The sequence below is a fragment of the Phacochoerus africanus genome, chromosome 11 (genome assembly GCF_016906955.1).
Source record: "Phacochoerus africanus isolate WHEZ1 chromosome 11, ROS_Pafr_v1, whole genome shotgun sequence".
In the NCBI taxonomy this organism is placed as follows: domain Eukaryota; kingdom Metazoa; phylum Chordata; class Mammalia; order Artiodactyla; family Suidae; genus Phacochoerus; species Phacochoerus africanus.
The window spans coordinates 47,579,777-47,597,337 of NC_062554.1; the positions used below are offsets into that span (position 1 = coordinate 47,579,777).

The 17,561-nt window shown below is 49.3% G+C and overlaps 1 protein-coding gene across 1 annotated transcript in view; it reads left to right on the forward strand.

Moving 5' to 3' along the window:
* The window catches only part of GRIK4 (glutamate ionotropic receptor kainate type subunit 4), a 456,521-nt gene that overhangs the window by 297,247 nt on the left and 141,713 nt on the right, over window positions 1–17,561 (forward strand). The window contains exons 6-7 of the mRNA XM_047753544.1: window positions 618–796; window positions 5,942–5,995. Coding sequence (XP_047609500.1) covers window positions 618–796; window positions 5,942–5,995 — 233 coding nt within the window. The remainder of the gene's footprint in view (window positions 1–617; window positions 797–5,941; window positions 5,996–17,561) is intronic.

Below are 17,561 nucleotides of genomic sequence, written 5' to 3' on the forward strand. Positions count from 1 at the left end.
GCATCCATGAGGTTGCAGGTTCAATCCCTGGCCTTGCTCAGTGGGTTAAAGATCCAGTGTTGCCATGAGCTGTGGTGTAGGTTGCAGACGCAGCTTGGATCCAGCGTTGCCGTGGCTCTGGCGTAGGCCCCTAGCCTGGGAACCTCCATATGCCGTGGGAGCGGCCCTAGAAAAGGCAAAAAGACAAAAAAAAAAAGAGTTTGGCTACATGAGAAGGTCACACAGTGAGCAAGGGGCCAAGTTAGGGCAAGACATATAGGGAAAGATTCTGAATCTGGGTCTTGGCTGCTGGGCGGCAGTGCCTCCAGGGCTGGGCGGAGGAGTGGTAATTCTCCGGTTCCACTCAAGGGAGCCACAGTGTCTGCTTTAGAAGAGCGGTCCTGGGGGGGTTGAGGGGGGGAGGCCCTGGGCGCTGAGGAGCGTTCTTTTCCTTTGAGGCAGGAGGTTAAGAACCCCCAGAGGTTAAGAAACTGACCCAGGTTAGGATGGGGCTGCTTGCTTGGCGGGGGCTGTGGTCCCTGGCCCAGGACCCTGCCTCCCGCCTGCCCTGCTTCTGCTCCTGACTCCTGAGGTGGCACCGTGGACCCTCAGGGGCTTCATGCTCTCTCCCCACCCAGGCCTTTTAAACCTGGAGAAGCTGCTCCGGCAATTCCTTATCTCCAAGGACACACTCTCCGTCCGGATGCTGGATGACACCAGGGACCCCACCCCACTCCTGAAGGAGATCCGGGACGACAAGACAGCCACCATCATCATCCACGCGAATGCCTCCATGTCCCACACCATCCTCCTGAAGGTGGGCGCCGGGCCGGGCGGGGGCTGGTGGGCACCGAGCCGCCTCCCTCTGAATTGCCGCTCCGCTCCCTCCTGGCCTTGGGTCCTCCTGGGCCGCGGCTGAAGGAACCCTTGCCGGGGCCTCTGAACCTGACGACACTGTGCTTCGGTTTCAGTGGCCGGCTCCTGAAAGCTAAAAGGAGAAAGCAGGATGACAGCAATGTCATAAAACATTTCACTCCCAGTGTGACAGGCCAGCCACCCGCTGAGACACTGGCCAAACCTAGACCTGCCAGGGGCTCTGTGGTCCAGGGGATCCTAAGAGGGGCTCGGGTGGTGAGGTGGGCTCCTTGGGGGCTGGGGGCAGAGGCTGTTTGCCAAACGGTGTCCAAGTATCTCCATATTTTGACAACCAGGGCAGTCACCTCCTTGCGTATTACTGAGTATCTGCCCTGTGTGTGATCCTGACACATGTACTACAGTTTACGAAGTGCTGCATATAATATCTCAATGTAATCCTCTCACTGACCACGAGAGGTGGGCATGGTATTTAGCCTCGGTGGACAAAGAAACTGAGACTCTGCCATGAGCAGCTTGTCCAAGGCCTGGCCCAGAGAGAAGCCAAGCTGAGCCTGCTTCCGTTCTCTTAACAGCAAATCAACATGTTTTTCTTACTCCCCGGGGACACGGAGGGGCAGGGTGCCAGCGCCTGAATCAACATACACGCAGAGAATCTGGGACACGGAGGCCGATCCGAGAGAGAGAGAGAGAGAGAGAGAGAGAGAGAGAGTGAGTTAGGTGTCAGGTGTCAGGTGCCTGGGGGTCCACACTGGACAAACAGCTGCAAACAGCTGGGCATCCTTGGAGTCACTGGCGCCAGTTCCTGGGCTGGTGGCTCAGCTAAGCGAGCAAGCCCAGACAGAGGGGACCCTGCTTCCAGGCTCCTCCTTGGCTCGGGCAGCTCCCCCAGCCTCTCCAGGCACATCGGCCTCTTCTAATGCTGTTTTAATTGCACATTTAAGCGCAACCTGCCATTTTCCACAGGGGGAGTGAGCTTCCTCATTAACCTCTGCTGAGCCTCGAGAAGCCCAGATGATTCTTCCTCTCCCTCCCTCACTATCTCCTAAGCACCCCCACCCCCCAGCTAGGTTTGTCTCAGAATTAATAAAAGATTTGAATGGGTTCTCTGAGTCCCGAGGACCGTCCCTTCAGCCTGTTGCTATAGTAATTTTCCACAGCTCTAAACCCACATCCGTCTGTGTGCGTACACCCAACTCTCAGACTCAGGCAAACAGAATTTTTCTTTCTTTTTTTTTTCGTCTTTTTTGTCTTTTGTTGTTGTTGTTGTTGCTATTTCTTGGGCCGCTCCTGCGGCATATGGAGGTTCCCAGGCTAGGGGTCCAGTCGGAGCTGTAGCCACCGGCCTAGGCCAGAGCCACAGCAATGCGGGATCCAAGCCGCGTCTGCAACCCACACCACAGCTCACGGCAATGCCGGATCATTAACCCACTGAGCAAGGGCAGGGACCGAACCCGCAACCTCATGGTTCCTAGTCGGATTCGTTAACCACTGCGCCACGACGGGAACTCCAGAATTTTTCTTTCTTTTTCTTTCTTCTCTTCTGTGTGGGGCTCTGATCAGTAAAGTCATCAAGGATAGAAAAGCTCCTCCAAGTTTCAGGGCCCAAGAGATATAGGTTGAGGGGTCCTCAGGAAGGCGGGGAGTGGGGAGCAAGCTGGATGTCGCCCCCCCCCCCCCGCCACCCTGCCCAGGTCAGAATGCATGTTCCCCCTGAAGTAGCCGGTTCCTGCCTGGAGAGCCCCGGTGGAAGCCTTTTAGGGTTAGCCCTTGCCCAGGAATGTTTCACAGCTCCCAGAGTAGACGGTTGGGCTCCCTTCTTCCTCTTTTTTTTAGGGCCACACCCGCAGCATATGGAGGTTCCCAGGCTAGGGATCGAATCAGAGCTGCAGCTGCCAGCCTCCACCTCAGCCACAGCAATGCAGAATCCGAGCAGCATCTTTGACCCACGGCAATGCTGGATCCTTAACCCACTGATAGAGGCCAGGGGTCGAACCTACATCCTCATGGATACTAGTCAGGTTCCTTACTGCTGACTGCAATGGGAAACTCCCTCCCTTTTTAAAAAATGTGTCTGGTTTGTTGTTGAAATTTCAGAAAGTACAGAAAAGCGCATAGAAGAGAACAAAAATCCTTCGTGATGCCATCACCCAGAGATAACCACTATTAAATTTTGATGTCTAGCCTTTCTGCCTTTACAGACACATTTTTTTTCCTTTTCCAAAATCATTATCATACTGCACACATACTTCTGAAACCTGTTTTTTTCCCCCACTTAATTACATGCCATGGATTTTTCTCATGTCATTACATATTTTTCCACAAATATTTTAATGGCTGCATCATTTCCTATCATATGGCTGCACCGTAATTTATTTAGCCATCTCTTTATTGTTGGAGATGCAAGTTGTTTTCCATTTTTGCTATCATAAATAATGCTGGGATGCATATCTTTGTGCATAAATCTTTATGCACATTCATGAATATTTTCTGAGCATAAATTTATAGGAATGGAATTACGGAGTTAAAGGTATGCACGCATTTAAGGATTTTGATGTGATTTGCCAGATTGCCTTTCAGAAAGGCCGTCACAATTTACACTCCCACCAGCAGCATATAGGTGTCTTACAGCACCCTTGCGGATACTGGGTATTTTCATTAAAAACGCTTTTAATTTTTTTTTATGGCTGTGCATTTGAAGGAAATTCCCTTGTAATGATCATTATTAGCAAATGGTTCTGTTTGGTGGCCAGTGGCAGGCCTTCCTAAGGCTAGCTGTGGGCCTCAGCCCTTGTGATCTTGGAACCAAACCCGTCAATGACCAGCAAGGCTTCTGGGAACCGCCCCCCCTCCGCCCACCACCCCACCCTGTCCCCTTTGTTCCCAGTTGAATTCCAGGCCAGCCCTGGATCAGTCCTGGACTCAGTCTGCATGCTTGCCTGGGGCTCCAGCCCCTCTTTCGTGGGGTTACAACCCAGCCTTGAGGGCCAAGGGAGGATGGACTCAGTGTGGGTAGCAGTGTGATCAGAGGGCGCACGAAGCTTCGGGAGCCGATGTGCCCTCGTGAGCCTGGCCCCAGAGCTTGGCAGCACTTTGCTGTCTCTTGATTTCAGGAGGATTTTCAGAGTAATCCCCTACTTTATTGAGCGGCTGTTCCGGCAACAGACTTTGTGTTTACCCAGAATTGAGGTCTTAAAAACCAAGGATCTCTTGTCTTTTATCGTTAGGACAGAAGATTTGGCAAAACGGGTTTTAACCATCTGACAGTGCCCCCCCACTCCAATCCAGCCCTGGAACCAAGGGGTCAGGGGGCTCCGGTCAGGGGTCAGGGCCTGGGCAGTGATGAGAGGCAGCAGCGCTACTGTTGGATGGAGTCGGGAGGGGGAGGGAGGTGGGTGAGACAGCACAGCATCCTCTCGGAAGTGGAGAAGGCAAAATCCAGCTCAGCTGGAGGAAGAGGGAGCCTCACGTTGGGGGAGGCAGGGGTCTTAAGCTCCATCATGACCCCCGTGTAATCTTGCCCCAGTCACTTCAGTTTCCCACTGGAATGGCAGTGATATAATTACTCTGGCCTGTCCTTCAGGGAGCCTGTGGGGGTCTTTATAAGAGCATCGGAGTTCCTGTTGTGGCGCAGCAGAAACCAATCCAACTAGGAACCATGAGGTTGCAAGTTCGATCCCTGGCTTTGCTCAGTGGGTTAAGGATCCAGTGTTGCCTTGAGCTGTGGTGTAGGTCACAGATGCGGCTCGGATCTGACATTGCTGTGGCTCTGGTGTAGGCTGGTGGTGGCAACAGCTCCGACTTGACCTCTAGCCTGGGGACCTCCATGTGCCATAAGTGTGGCCCTAAAAGGAAGAAAGACAAAAAAAAAAAAAGAGAGAATGCTCGCCAAGTTATTGGGGTCCCTTGGGAGAGAAGCACTATGTAAGGGGCAAGTGTAATCATCCCTGGCCTTGTTTTCCGCCCCCTGTACCTCAATAGTCACGACAAAACCGGTCTCCAAGTAGCCCAGGGCTGCAGGCTCTGGGATGAAGATCTAACCAGTTGTCAGAAGGGATGAAGGCTCTGGGGAGAGATGGGCTCATTACTTCCTTGATCTCCTTGTCCGCTTCTAGAATACCTGTCACACTCCATGCCAGGGGTACCGACAAGGAAGTTTGGTTAGGGGTATCTGCGATGGCTTCCAAGATCAGACAGAGGAGGCCCTTCTGAAGTGGCAGCTCTCAACTGCGGGCTGAGAGCCGCCGGTGCACCACGGTGGCCAAGGGTGAGGCATGTCACAAGCTATTTGCTCCTTACTACTAATCAAGGACCAATGTTTGCAAAGGATTCACTTGTTTCCAGCATGACAGCAGATTCAGGAATACGCTCATGAGCCTCACTCACTCTCTTTCTGACGGGGGCGGAGTTAATTTGGGAATTGCCTACAACCCACACTCTCCTGTCTATGTCTCTGAAAGAGGCATCATCTCACAGCCCTCCAGGGGGAGTATAGTTCAGTTAAAAGCACAGAAGTTAGGCTGCCTGGCCAAACTTCTGTCTTTGGCGTTTACAAGCCGTGCCATCTTGGACAAGTTGCACCGCCTATGGTGCTTCAGTTTCCTTGGCTGTCAGGTAGGGGGTGGCGGGGGCATAATGGTGCCAACCCCATCAAGTTAACCCAAGTAAAATGCTTTCTAGTCCTTGGCACATATTAAACAGTGGGTGGGAGTTAGCTGTGGTTATTGTTAGTGGTTGTGGAGATAATTATTATAGTCTGTTTGATTATTTGTTTCATCTCCCTTAAGTTCGCTCTGGTTTCCATAATACCCAGTCGTATCCATGGGAATGTGCTGTACATGAGCACATCAGCTACTCAGAGTGTCACTGCCGGGGCGGCGGGGGTGGAGGTGGAGAAACCCTCCTCTGGAGGCCAGGGTTCCTCTGCTCCATCCTCCCAGGTGGAGGGCAGTGTAAGAACCGATCAAGATGTTCTGCCCTGCCTGGTGGGCAGGGCCAGGCCAAGGGCAGACACTTGCAGCCGTCACTGCTCCTTCACTTCCAATGGGTTTTTATGTTCCTTTCTGATCTCCTTCTCTTCCCTTTGCAGGCAGCGGAACTAGGGATGGTGTCAGCCTACTACACATACATCTTCACTAATCTGGTAAGACATTTTCACAGCTCACCTCCTTGGCATAGAGAATATCATTAATTAGGGTCGGTGGGATGTGACGGAATGAAGCCCAGGAGATGGGGAGTAGGGGAAATGCGCAGAGGAGCAGAAGCCAGCATCTGAGAACCATGGAAAGCCAAGAGCCTCTGGGATTCTCATCGCAACAATTTCTTAGCCTTGAGAGGATGGGGATTTGGGGGAGTCTAATGCTTCCATTCAGATGCTACCAGCTACACAGCCCTGAGCCCTCGGGTGGGTGAGTGTCCCCTCTAGGTCTAGGTACTGGCCTGCAGTCCAGTCTCTACATTGCCAGACCCCTGTGCTGTCTGGCTCAGAAGTCGGAAAGCTAGAGCACAAAACTATGCATGTCCTCTGTACAGTGGTGTTGTAACTGGATGCACCTCCAGAGGCCATGTTTGCCAAATCCCCTTATTTTGCAGCTGAGAAAACAGATCTGTAGACATTTCCTTGAGTCAGGTTGAAGCACTCGCTTTGCCACATACCAACTACATGTCCTTCAACAAGCACGGAGCCTTGGTTTCCTTACCTGTGAAACGGGCATAAGGACAGCGCTATGTCGTGGATTGCTGCCATTTGGAAATGATGTAATTTAATCTGCGTGTAAGTATTTTGAAATGGTAAAGCATTAAGAAATGGGAAACGCTGTGAAGTATCGAGAGGAGAGAGAACCTCAGAGACCAGGTTGACACATATATATCTTTTTATTTTGGAATAGTTCAAGATTCAAGGACGTCGCAAAGATAATACAGAGAGGTGCCGTTTTCTCCAGTATTATGTCTTCCGTTATTACAATGCAGGATCAGGACCAGGATATCAAAATATCAAATCTGTCAAGACGTGTGTGGATGTGTGTAACTCCCACTGCAATCAGGATACAAGACTATTTCATTTATGACAAAGTTCCCCCTCAAGCTGCCGTTCTATCATCACGCCCACTTCCCTTCCTCCCATCATCCCTAAACTCTACCAGCTGCCAATCTGTTCTCTAGTTCTGTAATTTCCTGATTTTATATAAATGGAATCATAAGTAAATGACCTTTGAGGTTAGCTTTTTTCACTCAGCTGTTTGCCCCCGAGATCCATCCCAGTTGTTGCCCGACTCAGTTTGCTCCTTATTAGTGCCGAGTCATCTTTTGGGTAAGGATGTACAGCATGCTTAACCATCCACCTATGAAGACTGTTGTTTCCAGGTTTTGGTGATTACAGATAGAGCTATTGTAAACAGTCGTTCAGAGAAGGGGGTTAATTATTCTGTGCGCTTATTTATCTTATAAACTCATGAGATATCCAGATTATTTAAGTGGCCCCTTCATCCAGATGTAACTAATAGGCACCAGGCTGGGCATTAAGGATTGAAATGAGAATGAGAAACCCAGCCTGCCCAGGAAAAAAACCACAGCAAGGTACCTATTGTACTGCAAAGTGGCAAATTCTACACAAAACGCTTTAGACCCCAGAGTGGGGGCCACTTACTCCATCTGGGGCCAGCAGGAAATGGTCTTTAAGCTACACCCTGAAACGCAGGTGGGCTTTCTTCTAACCAGAGCAGGGAAGAGCATTCGAGAATAAGGAACAGCATATTCACATACCTGAAGATTTGAAAATACGTGGTCTTTCCAGAAACAGTGAGTCACTTCAGACATATGGACTCCACCAGGAATGGGCATGGCATTTAATTCGTATTCATTTATCTATTTACAGCCACCCATGAAAGTAACCTACTTAAAAAATGGGAGGCAGGGAGTTCCCACTGTGGTACACTAGGTTAAGAACCCAGAGTTTTCTATGTGGCAGCAAGGGTTCAATACCTGGCCCAGAAGTGTGGGTTAATGATCTGGCAGTGCCATAGCTGTGCCTCTTCCATTTGTCACGGGTGCAGCCAAAAAAAGAATGAAAAATGGAAGGCAGGTATAAGAGAACAGCAGGATCCTTGATATGTTTAGGGAACAAAATTCAATCTCCCAGACTTGACTCTTGAATCTTAAAATGGACAAGGTGACCTAGAAGTTAAGACTTTCTTGGCCATCACAGGCGGTGGAGCAACCTAGGGACTTGTGCAATGTCCCATCGTGGATGTAGGACCAGGCCTCCTGAAATGCCCTTCCAGGGTGAGGAGAGGGCCCCCCAGGGAGGCAAGCTGGGATTTCGGGGTCCCTGTACTTTTCCAGCTGTAGTTTTGTGAACAGCCCTTTCTTGGGGCTGCTGTGGAATTGTTCATGCTAAAGCCCCCTCCAGGCCTTTGCTCTCAGAGTTGAAAGCCCCCCTTGTAGAATCCACAGCAGCTTCTTTTCTGGTGTAGGGTGCCCCCGACGACAGACCTGCCAGAGAGTCATTCCACAGTTGCCTAGTTCGCCCCCACCACAAACCTGCCTGTTCCACTGTTGGGAAGTTTTCATTGAGGTCTAGCATCCATCTAGGAGGCCACACAAATCATAGGTGCACAGCTTAGCAAACATTCTCCAAATGAGCACACCTGTGCAAGCAGCACCCAGATCCAGAAATAGAACATTGCCAAGCACCTCAGAGTGCTGGCACCTCAGCCCCCTTCACACCCCCTCCCAGTCGCTACTCCTCATCATGTAAAGCAGAGGGGACTTCTTTGTGTGCTTATTTATTTTTTTCCTACCTACTGCTGCTGCTGTAAATCAGAGCATTCACATGCAAAAGGGAAGCAAAGGATTAGACTATCCCCAGAGCAATGCACAAGCATTTGCTTAAAGTAGGGAGCTGTCTAGGGGAGCCTGGGCAAGTTGGCAGAAGAGGAAAGAGAGATTAAACTCCAGATGTGTTCTATTTTGGAAACCTGAAAAGTGAAGGGGAGGAGAGGGGAAAGGCAGGCCAGGGGCCGTCTGACTTGCGCCAGCCTGCCAGGGACGCCCCCTACCTTAGGCAGCCATGGCAGCAGAGGGGGAAGAAGGGGGCAGCCAGGAGTCACGGGGTCGGGGTGAAGATGGAAGGAGCCTAGTCATTTGGAAGATGCATTCCCAGGGCAGGACGGCAATGAGAAATAAGGTGAGGTTGTCTGGCTTGGAGATTTTTAAGAATGCATCACCCATCCTGCCTCCCACCACTCCCTCTTCTCAAAATTGGCAAGAATGATTGTGATGATTAATCTTGCGACAAAAGCACTGGCCTATGAAGGCAGGGGACCTGGCTCAAGTCCCCACTCTGCCTCACACTCACTGTGTGACTTGGCAGGAGTCACGTGGACTCTCTGAGCCCTAGTTTTCTCATTTGTAAAATGGGGACAATACAATCCTACAGGATTGTTGTGACGATAAAGAAAAATGCATTATAATTGCAAAGCCCTGTGTTTCTGAGGCACTGTATTTTTTTTTTTTTAATAACACTATGATACCTTCAGCTTTCAAAGAGCTTTTGTCCTAGGCTGGGCACAGAACGAGACACGCTTTGGGAGCGGGCCTCAGTCGGAGAGTTCTTTGAATCTGGAATTAACAAAATTCACACAGTTTATAAGTTTGCAAGGGGAGATCAGAAAACTAACTGCATGAATGATGATGACAATAATAACCCAGAAAATGGAAGCAGAGCCATTGTAAAAATCAGTCAATGAGAGAATATTCTGGAAACTCCTCATTAGGGCCTTGGCTCTCTGGAAGGGACAAACATTTATTAGGAGTAAAGAGACTATTTTAAGTCCATTCTTTCTGCCCAGTTACTGTTGGAGTCTTGGGCCGGAGTAGGAGGGGCTTTGCACAGACGGTCCTAAGAGATGCTCTTTGCTTCTCCAGTCTCCCCCCCAAACACACATGCTGCCTGGACTTTAATTCATATTTATTTCTTCTCCAAATTCCTCAAGGACCCCCATCGTGTCCCATTGCTCTAAATTCTGCTTCAGTGATGCAGCGGTCACTCATATGAACTTTTCGAGAGCCAGCGCAGTGAGCTGGAGAGACGCAGGCCTTGGCATTTAGTAGACATGACTAAGAATTCAGGTTTGACCAAGTTTCTAGCTGTGTGATCCTGTGCAAGATGCTTAACCTCTCTGAGCCTCAGCGACCTCATCTGCTAGTGGATGCCAATAATCCCTGCCTTAGGAGAGAATACCCATCTAGACACCGGCCCACAGTATACATTCAGTAAAGGGAAGGTATTATTTTAAGTCCTGTATGCTTCCCATGTGGTAAAGGGAAGAGGAACTACTTACTTTGCTGTCCAGCCTCTAACAGCCTATAAAAGTGACTCCTAAAATGCCGTGTTATTACTTTGCAGAGAATGACGAGGACTGGATAGTGCAGTTGCTGTGCCTGGCCATTGTAGGGTCTGCTGGTGTCAGTGGTTACTGAGTAATTGGTCAGGTCCCCATGCCTCCATCCCATCCAGGTGTTAAGAAGGCTGATTCAGGGCGCCTGTAATCAATGGACTAGCTTGGTGGCTCTGAACTCCGTCCATTGCTTACCTGTCACAAGACTTGGGACAAAAATATCCATGAATCAAACTTGTCATCCATCAATTCATTCACCCTTGTAGAAACACAGTTTCTTTCCCTGTCGGGATCCAGCCAGCAGAGAGTGAGTGTGCCAGCCCTAAGCTTTGGGTGATGGGGGTGACGGATGTAAGCAGAGGCTGGACCCGGGGCACTGAGGCTGGCTGGGAGGGTCCTGCAGCTTCTGCAGACAGAGGTGAGGGGAGCTGGACAGGCCCCAGAGGAGTTGATCTGGGGGCCCAGTGGAAGCCCAGGCTCAGTGAGGTCCGACAGTGGGTCCGTCTCACTTCAACCAGAGGGAGGAGACCCAGGACCGGGGACAGACCCACTCCAGAGCAGAAGAAGTCGTTATGGACACGAAGTTGGCAGCTGTTGAAGGCACGCAGGCAGTGCAAACAGTGAACGGATAGCCAGGTCTTTTATTTTTCTATCTGTTCTGAAGTGGGATTTGAGATAGTTTGCACTCGTGTCAGAGGTTTGATCCGTGAAACAGCTTCTTGGCCCTGCTTCTGGTCCTAATGGGTCAGGACCTAGTCCCATCAGGGGAGCCAACCTCGGATCAGCAGGTGGGACTGGGCTACCTGAAGGCACCTGGCTAAGGTGGGAACCCAGCCAGAGGGTCAGGTCCTGGGGTCTGGTCTTGATAGCTGTCACGGTAAATTGAGAAGCAGGGTGTGCTCTTGGTTGGGAGTCTGGAGAGGAATCAGCAGGAAGCAGGTCCTGGTGGTCTGCCAAGGTAAAGAGTTGAAAGTCCAAGCCAAAGTGAGATGGACCTGGTGAGGGACAAAACAAGGCCAAGGAGAAAATTATTTTGCAAAGTCACAAAAGACATGCACAAAAGATGCATCAGCGACCTTGAGGACTAGTTCCTGTCTTTATCCAGATTTGTTGCTTTCTTTGTTTTTTTGGCTGTTTTTATTGTGGCTAAATATTCGTAACCTAAGAAATGCCATTTTGGAGTTCCCGTTGTAACTCAGCGGTTAACGAACCCGAATAGTATCCATGAGGACGCAGATTCTATCCCTGGCCTCGCTCAGTGAGTTAAGGATCCAGCGTTGCCATGAGCTGTGGTGTAGGTCGCAGACACGGCTCAGATCCTGCATTGCTGTGGCTGTGGTGTAGGCCGGCATCTATGGCTCTGATTTGACCTCTAGCCTGTGGACTTCTATGTACTGCAGGTGCAGCCCTAAAAAAAAAAGAGGCAAAACAAAAAACAAACCAAAAAAACCAACCCCCAAAAGAAAAATGCCCTTTCAAGTTTATGGTTAAGTGACATTAATTACAGTCACAGTGTTGTACAATCATCATCACTATCGATTTCGAAAACTTTCATTACTCAAAACAGAAACTGTTGATTAAGCAATAACTCCCCATTGGCCGCCCCCGGCCTTGGTAACCTCTAATCAGCTTTCGTCTCTAGGAATTTGTCTATCCTAGATATTTCCTATTAGTGAAATCAGATAGTATTTGTCCTTTTCTATCTGGCTTGTTTCACTTAACATAATGCTTTCTAGGTTTATCCATGTTATAGCATGTATCAGAATGTCATTCTTTTTTTCCAACTCCTTTTTTAGTGGTAAATATATATAAAATTTACCATTTAAAGTGTACCGTTCAGTAGCAATAAGTATATTCACATTGTTGTGCAGCCGACACCACCACCCATCTTGAGCACTTTTCTCATCCTCCCGACCAGAAACTTCATACCCATTAAACAATAACTCCCCCCTCCCTCCCCCTCCCAGCCCCTGGCAACCACCATTCAGCTTTCTGTCTCTATGAATTTGCCTAGTCTAAGAACTCCATATAAGTGGAATTATAATATTTGTCCTTTTGTGTCTGGCTTATTTCACCTAGCATAATGTCTTCAGGGGTCGTCTATGTTTCAGGGATTTCCTTCCTTTTTAAGGCCGAATAACAATCCCTTTTATGTCTACACCTCATTTCATTTATGTCTTCATCCATCAGTGGGGACACTTAGGTTGCTTCTTCCTTTTGGCTATTCTGAATAGTGCTGTGTGAATATGGGTGTTCAAATGTCTGTTTGAGTCCCTGCTTTCCATCCTCTTGGGTATATATCTCATAGGGAAATTGCTGGATTGTATGGCGATTCTATGTTTAATTTCTGAGGAGCAGCTAAACTCCTTTCTGGCTGTACCATTTTCCATTCCCACCAATAATGGATGAGGGCTTGAGTTCCTCCACATCCTACTAATAAATACCCATTGTTTTTGTGATAATAGCTGTCTTAACGGTATGAAGTGTTCAGCTGTGTTTCTTATTTCTACCTGGAGTTTTCCAATCAAAAGAAGCAAGACCAGGAAGTTCCCCTTGTGGCACAGTGGTTTAAGAATCTGACTGCAGCAGTTTAGGTTGATGTGGCGGCTCGGATTCGATCCCCGGCCTGGCACAGTGGGTTGAAGGATCTGGCATTGCCGAAGCTGTGGCGTAGGTCATAGCTGTGGCTTGGATTCAGTCCCTGGGCCAGGAACTTCCATATGCTGTGGGTGCAGCCATAAGATTTTTTAAAATTTAAGAAAGAAAGAAAGAGAGAGAGAGAAAAAGAAGGAAGGAAGGAAGGAAAGAAAGAAAGACGGATTTCCCATCGTGGCGCAGTGGTTAATGAATCTGAGTAGGAACCATGAGGACTCAGGTTCGATCCCTGGCCTTGCTCAGTAGGTTAAAGATCCAGCAATGCCATGAACTGTGGTGTAGGTTGCAGACGTGGCTTGGATCCCGTGTTGCTGTGACTGTGGTGTAGGCTGGTAGCTACAGCTCTGATTTGACCCCTAGCCTGGGAACCTCCATATGCCGTGGGTGCAGCCCTAGAAAAGACAAAAAGAAAGAAAGAAAGAAAGAAAGAAAGAAAGAAAGAAAGAAAGAAAGAAAGAAAGAAAGAAAGAAAGAAAGAAAGAAAGAAAGAAAGAAAGAAAGAAAAAGAAAGAAAGGAAAGAAAACCGCATGGCTGAAATGGAGAGTCCTGATTATAAAGCTTTATAATAAGAGAAAGAAGCTGGTGTGTAAAAACCCAGTCCATGAATCCTTCAGACCTGGTGAAAATTCCCGGTTCAGGAGCTTCCTTCCTGTGTGCTCTGATGGTCTTGGGGGGCCTCAGTTTCCTCATATGTAAAATGGGAATAATAATATCCATCTCAGAAAGTCTTGGTAAAATTAGGATAACACTTTGGTTCTGGTAGGCAGTGCTGACTGCTCTAACAGGTAACCCCCAATCTCACGGCTTCACACAGTAGAAGCGTGTTTCTCACTTACTTAAAGTCCTCCAAGAGTGTTCCTGATCATGGGGCAGCTTTCCATAGGGCCACCTGGGCACCCAGGCTTCTTTCAGCTTCTATTGTGTCCTTTGAGAGGCCAGGAATTGGAGAAAACATAGAAGATCAGACACAGGAGGGCTTTGGGGCCAGGCCTAGAGGTGGTACCTAGCATTTCTCCTCATAATCCCATTGGATAGACTCAGTCACGTGCCCGCACCTATCTGAGAGGGATTTGGGGAAACGTCATCTTCTGTGTGCCCAGGGAGACGAGGAAATGGGTATGGTGGTCAGCTGGCCATATCTGCCACATTATTAAATGATCAGAGATCACCACATGTCTCTTTCACGGATCCCAGAAAAGCAACAAGCATCCTTAGTCCTGGCATGTCTGTTTAGAAGCTAACTGACCCTGTACATGGAGATCTGCACTTCGTTATCAAGGTGTCAGCTTCCTTATAACTAAAAGTGTCTGCATCTCAAGTGCTCTTGCCCAGGTGGGCCGCTGGCTTGATGGTCTTATCCGGTGCTTCCGGGTGGGGCAGGCAGAGGACAGGTACAAATTTGCTGCGCTGGTTCTATTCTTTAGTCTGGAAGGAGTCTGTGTCCTCCATTCAGCCTCCGTGTTTGGCTGTGGCAACCACGATTTGCAAGACTGATGCAAGTTTGGATAAAGGACATGAAGAATTAAGGGCCTGTGGGCAAAGCTTAGTTGGCCGCTGAGACAGCAGAGATGCCATCTGAAGAAAAGAGGTGAAGGAGGAAGTGCAATTGGAGCTAATAAATCTGGGAGGATTATCCAGCTACTAATGAACCCAGGGAGGTTCGCAATCACTGCCTCATAGAAAAGATAAAATCACCCTAATCTATTGTCAGCGAGCACATATGGGGCTCTGTGCCAAAGGAGGGAGCTGCCGCTGTGGCAGGGAGAAGTGTGCAGATATAGGGTAAGGGTCAGGATCATGAAATGTCAAGGAAAGGTAGGAAATAATTGGGCACCAGAAGCCAGGGGCCATCCGAGCTGCCACCAGCATTGCAGGTGGCATGGCTTGCTGGATGCTACAGCACCATTTCCTTTTCCTGCCCCGGATGGTGGGGCAGGGGGGGCAGTGCTAGAGCTCTATGCTTTTGGCAGCACCACCATGCAGGAGGGCAGGTTGCCATTTGTGCTGCATGTACAGAGGTTTGTGCTGGCCTCTCAGAGTTTTTCTCTTGGGAAATCTAAAGAGAAGAAGCCAAGTGCTGGTTGGATGTTGGAAGGCATGGGTTGGGTTACTCCAGCACCTATAGTGTTACCCCTACATGGGGCAGGGTTACACCAGCACCTGGAAGGCTACACCTGCATGGGGCAGGGTTACACCAGCATCTGGAGAGCTACACCTGCATGGGGCAGGGTTACATGAGCAGGAGGCCTCATCATGCAGAGGATGGGTAGTGAAGCAGCTGTGGCTTCTAGTTATGACCCTGCTACTGACTGGCTGGATGACATAGTAATAGCGCTAGTTGATATTTATTGACTCCCTTGTACATGCAAGGCCCTGTCATCAGTTCTTCCCGGTTATTTTCTCATTCAGACCTTACACAACTGCTCTAGCAGAGCACTAGAGCACTCCCATTTTAGAGAGGAGCAAGCCGAGGCTCATAAAGTGTTGATACCTTGCTCAAGGTAGTAGCCAGATTAGGGACGCAGGCAGTCAGCTCTTAGCCGCCTCGCTCTACTGCATTTATCTGACCAACCATTTCTCCTCCCTGGGCTTCAGGTTCTTCCTCTGAAAATTAGGAGTCTGTGTGCAGGGATCGCTGAGGGGCTTTCCAGCCCTGATCTTGTTTCATCCTGCACATCTTTGGGGGTATTTCAATTCATAGCACTCTGGGGTTGGGACTCCTTCCTGGGGAGAGGGGAGATCAACCCATCGAATCGAGGGCCTGCGTGGCCCATGGAAGCAGTTTCTGTTCAGCGAACAGCTCCCCGGATTCCCAGAGAGTAGCCAGGTCCTGCTCAGTCCTGCAGATATCACCTCTCTCCGCCCCACTCTCGGTCTTATTTGGGAAGAATGAATAAATACGGCCAATCAGTGCTGCTCTTCTTGATCCATGTTACTATCAGGCAGACTGAGCTTCTGTTTATTTTTCCGGAGGTGTATTAGAGAGATTAACCATAAGTCATTGAAATTGCTAAAAGTATTACAGAAAGGGAGCCGAGGCAGACAGGGAAGGAAGAAACAAATGATTCCAAAGGAAGTGAAGGCTCCCCATTTTGTTCTTCTGCCCCTTTCTCTGACGAGCCAACCCTACCCATCTTGTAGGTCTTACTTAAATGTCACATCCCCAAGGAAGTTTCCCCTGATCCGCTCTGCAGCGCGTCGGCTGACCCACACTCACACAGCACCCTGTCTTCTGTATTTTGTGGTGTTCATCCCGAGTGGGAATTCCTCCTTCTATACCTGGTCCCTGCACCAGACTTTGAACTTCATGAAGATAAGATCAAATCTGTCTTGGTCTGTGTGCCCCAGTCACCTACTGGCACATAGTAGGTGCTCAATAAATATTTATTGAGTCAGTGAGTGAAGATGTCAAGTTATAGTGTTCTTGGAGGGCCGGCCAGGGGAGATGGCTCATCTCCTTCATTCAACAGGAATTCATTCATCCCAAGGAGGTGCATGAGTACAAAGGTCCGAAGCTCAGCCAGGAGAAGCTGGGTCCAGCCTCCCCTTCCTGAGGATGCTTTGGCACTTTCGTAGCCCACACAGTAACTTCTCAGTCTGGAACACCCTTCCTGCATTCTGGGCTGGACAGATTTGAAAGGAAGGATGTGCAAGACCAGAAAGGGTGATTTCATTCAGGATTCGGGGGTTCTGATGAGGGAGGGCCGTGTCAAATCCTGAGGCCCAGGGTTGGCGCCAAGAGGGACCACTGAGGGAGGATGAGGCAGAAGTGTGTGAGGACAGTCCGGCTGACTGTGCTGAATGGCCTGTCACCTGGGGCTGCTTTCTCTACTGGCCACACCATGCCTGGGTCAGCCTTGGTCCACTAGTCTCTTCAAGCCAGCACCTGGCACCTGACTTATGGAGCCAGAGCCCAAGTCTTTGAAACAAAGACTCTCCTTCAGGTTTTCAAAGCTTCATGACATGATCTAATCCTGTCCACTGTCCCCACGACTAGGCCCATGAGTCTGGGTGAGCCTCACGGCTGTGTTGACACAGAGGATGAAAAGGTGGCCTGATGGAGGCAGCCAGGGACTCAGATCTCAGAGGACTGGAATTTGAATCTGGGCGCAGCTGTGCATAACATTCACCCATGGCATGCTCCTTAACGTACTGGAGCCTTTCCCTTTTGTAAAGTAGGGATTTTTTTTGGTTGGTTGGTTGGTTTTTGGTTTTTTTTTTTTTGGCCACGGTGTGCAGTGGCTTGATATGGGATCTCGGTTCCCAGACCAGGGATCAAACCTGGGCCTTGGTGGTGAAAGTGCCAAGTCCTAACCACTAAACCACTGGGGAACTCCAGGATGGTAATTCTTATGACATCATTTGGTGAAGAACATGGGAAGTTTCTACTCAGTGGGCTGCTAGGGAACATTTTTCCCTGGCCTCCCTTGCTCCCACTTCCCTGTTGAGTATTTCTGTGCTTAGACCTCAGTGTCCTGGTTACTGCCTCTAGCTTTCCAAAACTCCAGAGCCCTTCTCAGAAACTTTGCAAAATTGGCGTCTTACCTAATTAGAACTACTGTTCCCAGGGTGCACGAGCCTCTTCTGTATCTGATAGTCTTACAGAAAGCACACTGCACATATGCGTGCGCATACGCACACACGCACACACACAC